This window comes from Parasteatoda tepidariorum, chromosome 7, assembly GCF_043381705.1.
Source record: "Parasteatoda tepidariorum isolate YZ-2023 chromosome 7, CAS_Ptep_4.0, whole genome shotgun sequence".
In the NCBI taxonomy this organism is placed as follows: Eukaryota; Metazoa; Arthropoda; class Arachnida; order Araneae; family Theridiidae; genus Parasteatoda; species Parasteatoda tepidariorum.
In genome coordinates this window covers 69,259,106-69,271,279 of record NC_092210.1, presented here as the reverse complement: position 1 = coordinate 69,271,279, position 12,174 = coordinate 69,259,106, and the positions used below count along the sequence as shown (strand labels likewise).

Here is a 12,174-nt window from a genome sequence, read left to right as displayed (position 1 = left end):
GTAACCGGGATACGTCACATTTCACCAACACCTAGGATTTTATTCCAGTGGGCGTTACTCTATTCAGCAAAACGTGGAATTAGTGGTAGAGAAGTATTTTTTTTGGACAAAATATAAACTTTTAAAACGTTCTTTCCAAAAAAAGTACTACACTTTTCCAAAAAAAGCAGATTCGTCTGATTATCTTTTTTCTATTCCGATAGTTCCGAACGAGGAACGGGCTCTCTATTTATTCTACATTTCTATTCTTTTATGTTATTAACAAAGTTGATAGATAGTGAAGTTTTACATAAACTGTTTGCTCTAGTTATAGGCTTTATACAAATGCATCTGACCTGAAATGGATGCTTATTGCTAGTACCGAAAGATAATGTTTAGAAAAATAAAATGCATGTTTTCTTAAAAATATAAAGAAATTTAAAACGATAAAGTTTGATACAAAATAATTAAAAAAATGTTTGTTTCTACAAGCAAATCGGTTTTTTTTATTAATGTTACTTATTGCTATTTTAATACCACTTTCTTTTTATGTCCATTCTTTAAAATTTTTAAAAGAAATCTTTGAAGCTCAGTTTAACATATAAATGAGCATAATATCCGAAAATTAATAACGACTATATCAACTGAATTCTTATAAGTTATAGCGTATTGCTTATTTTTTCGCCAAATATCGTATTGCTTATCTTTTCGCCATAAATCGTATTGCTTATTTTTTCTCATGGAATTTTAGAAAAGTGTTTTTTTTCTGACTTTTATAATTATTTTTAAACAATAGGGACCCGGTGAATATTTCTTTCCTCTCAAATCTACGGGAAATCTTAGCTGCTCTAGTGCAACGTACCCTCCTGCCTACACAATTTTATTTATTTTAAAGTCCACCTGCCTGCTCGCTAGCCAATACTTGGGATTATTTGCTCAAATCTTTTCCTCTTATTTTCCTTCACCAACCTCCAGTGTGACGTAAAAATAGCAGCGGACTGAAATTTGGCAATTCTGTTCAACTTAACATGGAAATAATTGAAAATTATTAAGCAGCAAAAATTTTTAATATCTTTGAAAAATCTTACAAATATAAAGATCTGTTTTGTTATTATTTTAGTAATCAGGATTTAAAAATCTCAATTTTTTTTCCTCCATCCAATTAAAAATGTGAATATTGCTCAGTAGAACTGCATCCCTTTATTTCTGAAATAAAATATTTAAAAATTGATAGAATTTTAGCATTTCAAAAATAAATTTCTTTTCTTAGTCAAGTAGTTTCATTTCGTGTTATATCATAAGTTGTATTTGTAGAAAATATTATTAAGAGTTACAAACAGAAAATTTGCAAGGGAGTAAAATATTCTCAAATAACTGAAGCTAAAAAACTTTATCAATTAGAATTTGCATGTTCAATTGAATGAATTTTTCTTTTTAGTATATAACAAATTAACTGTTGTCAATTTAAGCAAAACTTATTTGGTCTCAGAAGTATAATAATTTTGTAAAACTCAAAAGCAAAAGCTTATCCTAGAATTTCCAATACAATTCTTAAATATCTGTATCGTTAGGGATTATGGGTATTGACCTGGGTATTAATTAATAAAAACTCGCATATTTTACATCAATAGACGGAATATCGAACAAGAGACAGAAAATAAAGATATTTTATATCCATCGTTGAACAGCAGACCCGATTTTTCGGGTATACGACTACTAATGTTAAACTCCGTAGCCATGTAATTTTGAACCCAATACAGAAGACAAGGGAACTCCTGGATCAAGAATTGGGTGAAATTTACCTTCGTGGAGACTTTTCAATAGAAGTAACCCACGTTTGCGGTACAGGGAGAGGAAAACCACGAAAAATTCGCATAGTTAACTTGGCGGCAAGAGGACTCTAACCTATGATCCGTCTAGCACTGAGGATATTTTACATCAGCAGTGTGATCGGTGCGAGCTGAGTGTAGAATTTGTATCGACCAGCCATCACTGGTATTTGAACCCGGCTAACATCATTGGAAGGTGAACGCTCTATCCCTTGAGCCATCAAGGCTCAAATAAAGATATTTTATTTTATAACTGTCGTTGAACAGTAGACCGAATTGAGGATTTATGGCTACTAATGTTCAACTCCGTAGCCTTGTAATTTTATACGTAATCCAGAAGACAAGGGAACTCCTGGATCATGTATTGGGAGAAATTTGTGATCGTGGACGGTTTTCTGATGGAACTAACCCACATTCGCTTTGCATGGAGAGGAAAAATCACATAAACTTTCCACGGTTAGCCTGACGGCAAAGGGACTTTAACTCATGATACGTCTACCACGGAGGATGAACTACGTCAGCATTGTGATCGGTGCTAGCCAGATGCGGAATTCGTATCGACCAGCCATTGCTGGGATTCGAAACAGGTTCAACTCATTGTAAGGCAAACACTCTATCCCCTGAGCCATCACGATGTTTTTTTTATATTTTTTATATTTTTTATTTCACTTTATATCCGTCTTTGAACTGTCGATCCAATTTTGGGTTTACGACTACTAATGTTCAATTCCGTAGCCTTGTAATTTTGTACCAATCCAGAAGACAAGGAAACTTCTGGATCAATACCCCCAGAGGTATTGACTTGTTATGGGAACATGGAAGACTTTGCGACTCGACAGATTTATCATGCACCAGTCATCATTTACTAGACGGGGAGTCTTCGGTCGGCGGGGATCGAACACACGAACTCTTGGACATGGGTCTAGTGTATTACCAACCAGGTTATCCCGGCCTCCATCGCGGTGTTGAAGATAATCGACATTCGTTTTAGGTGTATTGTTCATTTTCAGTTCATCTGTAAATGATCATAGTTCGACTTCTAATAGTTTTCGCTGAACTAATTTACGAAGCATAAAATAAATAAAACTTTAAAAAAAAAAAAAAAAAAATTAGAGTTTTCTATACATCTTTTTACATGAAAAAAAAAAGATCTTTAAGTTCATGTTAAATCTGTGTACTACATTGTACAAAATAAAAAGTGGATATACTAATTAACTTTTGATCGAATGAACTCAACATTAAAGCGTACTAGTATAATGAACTAGGATTCAATATTAAAGAGTCGAGAGCCTTAAATATGCCAATAATTAAGTGCCGACGATAGTTATTAACATAATTAAGGCTTCTGACAATGATACAAAGACGTACGTTTTTTGAATAAACGTACTTGTTTTTTCTTCCTATAACGGATTCCGATTCTTGACTCTTAAAATATGTGGGATAGTCGTCATAATATGGTCCTAAACGTTTGATCGAAAACTTTTTTAGGGGATCGGAAAAATTTTAAAATTCATTCATTCATTTTTCACTCCTGTTGGTACCCATTCCTTGCTTGTTTTGATGGTTAAAAATCAAAATCTGACCAAATAAAGGTATGTTTATTTAATTGAACGTGGCAGATTTTAGTACGCTAAAATTTAATTTAATCATTACATTAAAAACAATTGTTTTCTCTCTTTTATTTTATCTCTCTTGTATATATATACATATATATATATACATATATATATCATGTTAGAGTTGGAAAGCTTTCTTTGTTAAAGTAAATCTATCTATATTTCACGTAGGAAAAGATATATTAAAAAAAAACCCCTCTTTATTTACTAGTTTGCTTAAATTATACCTGAAAACGAAATTTTTTTGCGAATTTTATTAAGAAAATATACATTATAAATATTTAAACAGTTGAAATATTCTTTTTAAAGAAAATAATGTAACAATTTCTCATAAGATTAGAGAACATGTATATTGATTAGTTAAAAGCACTTAGTTGCTTGATTAGTCCCATTATTAAATTTTATCTTGAAAGCTATTTTCTGAAAGTAATAGTTATCAGGATTTTAAATGAGAAAACATGTATTCAATAGTGAAAAAATTTAAATAAAGGAGAAAAAAAATGTAAAAAATAACATCAGATGAAAGTAAAAGCTGTAAACACAGTGATAAGTATCAATATATGTACTTAAAATCCATCAATAACTTTATTAGTTTCTTTTCTTCCTTGCACGCCATGTTCGTAAAGAAGCATTTTTTAAAATTTATCGAGTAAATAAGTAAGTGCAGAAGCGTCACTAACGCATTTTAACTGCTATTTCCATTTCGGAAGGGCTACTTAGAGGAAATCGTTAAAGTCACTTCGAATGGGTAAATAGTATTGTTAGACTTGTCACAATCAATATGTGAAAGGCACGTCGGAAATTGTGTTTGAGTTGCAGGAAATGTTTTTATGGAGCTCAATGAAATTATTAAATTCAGTGATTGACTCTGTCATCGGGTCTTTTATTTTCTTATTAAAAAGTAGGATGCCAATTTGTCATTTTAGGTTGTTTTTATATTTGAATTGTGTCTTTATTGAAGTATTTCTTATAAAATCTACTAAGAGGTGAGGAAAATAATACTTATTTACTTATATTGCACTGGTTGGATAATATTTGGAAAGCTAAATTTTTTTTAAAATTATTGATATTGACATTTAATGATAACTAAAATAATAATCTTAAATAAACTTGAATTATGAAAAAAAGTTTTTTGAAATGAAAGTTCTGAAATCATTTAGTTAAATTCACGTGTTACACTAAAATTGATTGTTAATATTTAGTAAAATTTTTTTAAATTTAGATATAATTTCTATTTGAACTATCAAAATCACAACTGTAATTTTTTACTACTACATTCACATAAGACGTTTATTTAAAAGGAACTATAAATTTTAATATTCTGAAATGAATTATGTATTGAATATACATATTAAAAATACAAATGAGAATAAATTAATGTAATAAAATATATACTTAAATGCATTAAAACAAATAATATTTATTTTAAATTCAAATTTCTTTAAATGACTTATGTATTTAAATTTTGTGTTAAAATACGTTAAAATAAATTAGAATAAGTTAATAAATGTGTTAAAATGTTTGAATAAATAATATATATATTGAACTAAATAATACGAATTATACATTCAATTATTTAAATAACTTTAAAAGAATCACACATTTAAATTACATATAAAATTAGATGTATAAATATATTAAAATGCATGACACAATGGATTTATTTAAATTTCTAGTAAATGTTATTCAAATGCAAAGTTAATGTAAAATAAATTCAATATTTAAATGCCTTCAAACAAATTTGAATTTTAGTAAGTTTTAAACTTGATAATCTTTTTCGTTTTAATATCGTTATGTCATTAAATTATCGCAGTATTTTTTAATAATTAAACTTTGAGTATGATAAGCGGTATGTAATGTTTTAATTGTATTTTAAAAGATTAAAACAAATGCTTTGATTAGTTTTAAGCTTTTTAAAGTTAATAAACTGTTAAATAAACTTAACTTCAGTTAAATAATCTTAAATACATCATTAGGTTTATTATGTGGTAGAGCTAAATTTAAATAAATCTAAGTTGAAGGATGATAATGAACGTATTATCGGTGGTCAATAATTATTAAAAATTAAAATATTTAATTGATATTTTTAATTCATGTGCTTGTTTTTTATGCACTAATTGCTGACTTAATTATTGATTGCAAAAAAAAACTTTGCTTCTTTGTGCTCATTCTAATCACTATCATTTCTGTTCGTGCACTTTCTATCTGTGGTCAATAAGTATTAAAAATATAAATAGTTAATTGAAATAATTAATTTGAATGTTCAATTTGTATGGTTTTGATTGCTGTTGTTTGTATTAAGTTTGTCATTTAAGTTAGTAATTTTTGTTTAGTTTGTATGATTGTATATTTAGTGAATTTGGAAAGTAGACATTCTATTATGAATATATCACGTACTCGGCAACTACATTGTAATCAGATAAATTTAGACATAATTATATTACCTGATTATTACCCGGATCCGGCTAACGATTTCTGTACTTGGTGAAATTCAACAGGTCTGTGTAACCGGTACAAGTGAAAGAAAAATAACCATCGAGTCTGGGTACCCAAGCATTTATAACAGGGTCTGGATATCCAGAACCGAGTACTGAACTTCGCTAGCCGGATCCGGGTAGTAATCAGCTAATGTAAATTTGGTTATACCTGGATAGCAAATTTTAGTACTCCGTTTTGGCTATCCAGATCCGGTTATTAATTTTCCTTAGCTTGAACCAATTACACAGACTCGCCCAATTTCACTCGGTATTCATGGTCAGATAAACATTTATTCATGCTTGATAGACCATTTTAAGTTTTAGAGTAAATTAAAAACTATTCACGGAAACAGTTCCTTCGATCAATTTCTGAATTATTATATCATTCTAGCTGAAACTGATAGTACAAATAACGAAAACAAATTTCCTTCCATTTCTAACTGATGAAAGGATTATGATTGCTAAATTCATCACAGCCAGGTATACAGGGTTCATCAAGACACATTAAGACCCTCACTTTTTTCCTTTTTTCTAGTGTAAAAATGCTGTATCGAAACTAATTAAAGTTTATTTAAGTGAAGAAATTACAAAACTAAAAATGCACGTTATGTTATGTTTGTGGATGGCAAATAGTGGATAGAGAAAAAAATAGAGAGCTGGTACAGTACAGCTGGTACAGTACCAAACTAGAGATCTGATGCGAAAGATCTGATACGAAAGCATATGCGAAATTTAAAAGCATATTAATAGTGCGATTGACGCTGAAGATTAAAAAGCAGCAAGTTTTTTTTGTTTGATTTACTTTCACTTGGCGCAAATGAAAACATATTTTTTTTCTAAATAAATACCTTTTTTAATCTTTTTTAGGTTTTCTACAGTATCCAAAACTTAAAATTTGTCTTTTTATTTATGGCTTTGTAATGTAAGCTGGTTTCAATAATGGTTAATTTCGGACCATTTTAAGTGATATATTATATTTATTTATCATTATTTATACTTCAGATTTGAGTTTTCTGCATATAATATTGAATTTTATTGGGAAGCTAGAGACATGCTGTGATTAATAGACCTTGTTGCAGCATCTTTTGCTTCTGTTCTTATTTTTAGATGTTTATGTATGCTGTTACTGTCTATAATCTGCCATTGGAAATAAAAAAGATATTGAATTTTTTACAAATAATATTTTTTATAGTTAGGGCTACAGAATTTTTTTTTGTCAATTTCGGTTTTGGACTCAAATTAAAACTTTCAATTAAAAATTTCCTGAAGCAAAAAAAAGTTGCAAATGTTTTTTAATTTTAAATCAAAATAAATTAATTATCGAAAATGATTGACATTTGAAATAACACAAAGCAGTAATATGTTTATGGCATATTGTTTCATACATGTCCGTATCTGTAATCAATTATCAGAAATCGTGCTACAAAGCTATCGGTTTGTAACTTGTACTTCCTCATTTATATTTATTTTACCTAATACTTTTTGTATTGAACATTATACAAGCATGAATTAAATACTAGATTCGCCATTTTTAAATACACAGCGTGATGTTATCTTAATATATATATATATAAACAAAATTTCAGATGTGCGTGTTTTCAGAAGAGTAAGGCTTGTAAGTTTTTCTAGTAAAAGCGCACTTGTTTACACGGACGTAAGTATTTGTATTTATCTTATTTAATGGATTCTTATACAATGACAAACCTTTCTAGTAAACATTTATTAGAAAGATGGAAAAAATGTTTGTCATAACAAAAGCAAACAATTGTAAGATTAATGTGTTTTTATTTTATGTTTTTGTTTGAGGTAATCGTATCACAAAAAGTTGTGCGTCGAAAATTATATCTATTATTATAATGTGATTTACAAAAGTGTAAATCATAAATCATTTTCGAAGAGATGTTTACTACAATTTCTTTACCTGCTTAAAAACCAATACTTTAATTTCTTCATAGAAAAAATAGTATTTCTTTGTTTAAATACAGAAAAGCTTATTTTAATTATCAAATTACTGACCACAAGATCAGTAATGAAATTTCTATCATATCAAACTTACTAAATTCGAACTTAGTATCAACCCTTTATTTTCCCAAAATTTATGAAATTGAATAATAAGATTTTAAGCCAATTCTAAGGGATAAAAAAATCATAATGGAACATTTTCCCTCCACTTATATTCAGGAAAGAAAGAAACTTTCCATCTTATTAACATTTATAATATTTTTATTCTGTTATAATAAATTTCCCAAAACTTTTCGTTTTATAAACAAATAGAAAAGTGATAGTCGCAGTTGGTGTATCCTTTCCGGAATTTCTATATTCTGTTTACAAGTTTATTTTATTATTATTTTTTAAAATCTTATCAAGAAAAGTAGTAGACATGTGACGATGAAAATGGTTGCTTTTAAAAATGATAGAGAGCATTTCATCCAAAGTTTTCTTTTTAAAAGTTTTATTAAAGTAGTATAAAGATTATAATTAAAGCATGAACTCTTAATGCACAAAACAAAATTGAAGATAGAAATTAAAATTAAGGTGAGGCGCAGTTGTCATGGAGAGTTGAAGTTATTATTTTATATTTTGTTATTTGGTATTTTGAATTTTATTTGAAATTTTATTGTTTACTTTTGGTTTATCAGAAAACGTTTTTTTTTCGATACATAAAATTTTGAATAAATATAGCTAAGGCAGAACTATGCACGAAGGGTTTCTCCCACAGTATACCTCCTCTTAACTATTTAATTCGTAAGTCGCAATTTTTCATACCACATTTTTTAATTTTGAAAATTTCTTCGTGGCGTCGCAAAAAACTGCTTTTGAGTTGAATTAGAAATTAAAAAAAGATCCCATTAGCAAATGAATTCTTGATACCATTGATGCAATTTAAAAGAAGTGAATAAGAATATATTTTGAGTATATATCGAAAAAATAATTCTTTGTGAAGAAATATTCTAGGAGATTCTAAATGATTCTAGAACCGTTCCTAAAAAGATATGAGCATTGTTGGATAGTTGCTCTAGGTAAAGAAAGTTTCACATTCTCTTGTTAATTTTATAATATCTATTTTATCCAATTAAAATGATACATTTATTCTGAGTTTTTTCATGATATAGCTAAATATAGATATAGCTAAATATAGCTAAAATTTATGATATAGCTAACATGATATAGCTAAAATTTATTGTCCAACTTTTTATGTGGAACTAATTCTCATAAGAATTCGAAACTTAGAGCAAATGCGGTATATTGTTCTTTTTTTTAGCCAGTGTAGCTGTGAAGAGAAAGAAAACTACCTAATCCTTCCAGGTTATAATAAAAATAATCACCCTAATCAAGATGGTGAGTAATTGAATTCTCTAATTTTGTTTTTGCTTTAAAAGTAATCATAAAGCCTTGTTTCTGCTTCAAGCATGCAGCTTTCTATGGATTTACATAATAGCAACTGATATCAATTTTTTTAAATATTAGGGAATAAGTACTTCAATGTCAATAAAATTCCCAAGAAAGTTAATAGGTATCTACTTTTGGACCATTTTCCCTATACATAATAAAATAAATATGTGTGTAATAGTTACGTACAATAAAAGCAAAACTTGATGCTGCCGCGATTTCTTTAATATAATAGATGCTAGCTGAATTCTCGTTCAGCATACGAGGTGAAAAAAATAAGCATCAATAAATCAATGATAAACAATCAAAATGGAGCACAAAACTGTAAGACAAATGCCGACAGCCAACGCTAATTCCAACTTCTTTTATTTATATATATTATATTTTCCCTTCTCGGAGGCTTTACATTATTAGATTAAGAGAAACACGAATTTAGTAGTTCTTCCCATCAAAATGAAGTTTAACTATATTTAGTATTATTTGGCATAATGCTGTTGCTCAAGGCAACTCCTGATATTTATAGTTTACAACAATCTAGCTACTTTCTCCTGTACATATATCTTCGAGGGTGTGTGAAAAATCTGTCATAAAATTGTACTTTGTAACTATATAAGAGTATATTTGGTATCTTACCTATCAAAACTGCTCTATATGATGCTGGTAATGCCTATTACAAAAGTTGAACATCATTGGTGCTATTAAAGTATGGAGAACCCCGGAACAAATAAGAAAATTTTTTTGCATTCATTTTGTTTCTTTGATCATAACTTTTTTTTAAATTAGTACCTATTGCTAAAATTATTTTAGCATCATTAACGTCTATACTAGTTTGTCGATTTGTTTTCTCTGTAAAAAACAAAGTAGTAACATTTCCCCATTAGTTTCGTTTTTAAATAGATAGGATTTAGTACCAGTAATTATTACCAATACTAATTATCATTGACAGAAACAATAATATTAGTTTTTTCTTATGTTTATCCTCAATAATTAAATTTTCAGTGCAAAATTTATTATTTTTTTTATTTCAACTGTCGTTAATTTTAAAAGATTTAATTTTATTATTTAATATTCACGCTTCAAAAGCATAACTCAAAATATGTACGTGTTCTCACCTAACTACTATTATTCTACTATTATTTGGTGATTAAGTCCGGCTATGCTACAGCGAACACGTTGATTAGTCAAATAACCTAGCATAACTTATAAGAAATAATTAAGTGTTATAGAACACGCAATAAACAACTTTTTTTGATTACAGATATAAGCTAGCAGACATCACTGGTGTTATCCTTAAAATATGTGACAAAACTTAAATGCCTATAATTTGTTTCAAAATAATGGCTTCTGCTAAGTCAATGAGAAATTTCCTTTTTTTAAATATTTTAGATTCTTGTTGAATGTCACATTTTTAGAGCTTACGGTATACAGACACACAAATTCCCTATTTTATTATATATATTTATTGAAGATCAAGTCCAAGAGCCAGAGTAAACCAGACTTATGTCATAGCATAAATACTAAAAGTTTTCGACAACTTTGGCCGTGTTTCCTTTGACAGGTAACAGGCAGTGTTGCCAGGTGCTAGGTGTTGCCAGATCCACCCCCAGATAGCGTTGTAAAATCCCCTAAAATTTTTTAAAAAACCCCAAAATTTTTAACTTAATGTATAAGTATTAAAAAATAGTAGAAAAGTTAAATAATGTATGGAAAACGTTGCTTTAGTACTTTTTAATATTTTATTATCAACAAATAAATCTTTTTTACATTTCAATCGTTACATTATCTTTAATTTCTACTGAAATATTTAAGATATTTTTTTTTCAATACTTTTTGACTTGCACATTTTTTCATAAATATTTTATTATCAACGATATAGTCTTTTTTAATATTTTAATTCTAACATTATGCTTAAATTTTTGATAAAATATCCAACATATTTTCAATACTTTCTGATTTGTATATGTTTTCGCTGTTAAACATTTTTTACATAGAAAAAGTAGGTATAAAATCCTTTACCCTTAAGCCTTTAAACTGCTTTTCGTGTTCCCAATCCTTCTTGTACTTTTGTACGTACTTCTTTTTTTTCTTCATCCTTTGGCATTATTTTTAAACCATGCACATTAAAAATTTTAAATAATTTGAATTCAAATTCTCCTAACTTAGTGGTTGATCGAGCTAAGTAATAACCTACCACATTCAACAAAGGGGTAAAGGTCTAAAATTATATCTTAATCTTTTTGTTTTGGTTTAACATATTGATTTTCATATTACCACCTCACACATACAGTTATAGAATTTGATATTAGGAGGTAACCAAAATGAAACTAGTAAAATTCACAAATAACCCTAAAACAAACCCCTAAAAACTAATTCCCCTAAAATACCCACTGAAGATGAAAAATCCCCCTAAATTTAGGGGGAAAACCCCTAATCTGGCAACACTGGTAACAGGTGACAAATATGCACAAAATGGGACAATACTTATTTTATGAAATCCGAAATTTTTATATGTTATATAGGAAACTATTTTAAAATGTTTCCAATTAATCAGACTGTTAGCTTGTTATAAATTGCCTGCTGGAAGGTTAAGAAATAGGACCTTATTTACATTATTTCATAAAGGGCTGAATTTTATGTATGTTATTTAAGAATCTATATCAAGAAGTTTTCCAATCAGCCAGCCAGATCGCATGCTGCAAACCGGAAGCCCTTAATGGTTAATGAAATGTTACAGTTCTAAAGTCATTTTATAAATTCTGAAACCTGTATTTATTATTTGGGAACTTATTTGAAGTGATAGGACTATTTAGAATTTCTTATCCTATATTTCAAGTAAACAAAATTAGATTTACTGATTTTTTTAAAAAAATTCGATTTTTTAGG

General features: G+C 28.3%; 1 protein-coding gene across 4 annotated transcripts in view; it reads left to right on the top strand.

Annotated features, from left to right (window-relative positions):
- Positions 1 to 4,076: 4,076 nt before the first annotated feature.
- Positions 4,077 to 12,174, top strand: part of LOC107447053 (glycine receptor subunit alpha-2) — a 64,229-nt gene continuing 56,131 nt past the window's right edge. The window contains exons 1-2 of one of the 4 annotated variants that reach the window (XM_071183568.1): positions 4,077 to 4,410; positions 9,164 to 9,240. In XM_071183568.1, the coding sequence (XP_071039669.1) occupies positions 4,247 to 4,410; positions 9,164 to 9,240 (241 nt within the window). In that variant the 5' untranslated portion in view covers positions 4,077 to 4,246. The remainder of the gene's footprint in view (positions 4,411 to 9,163; positions 9,241 to 12,174) is intronic. The other 3 variants (XM_071183567.1, XM_071183570.1, XM_071183569.1) reach the window with 3 other exon arrangements.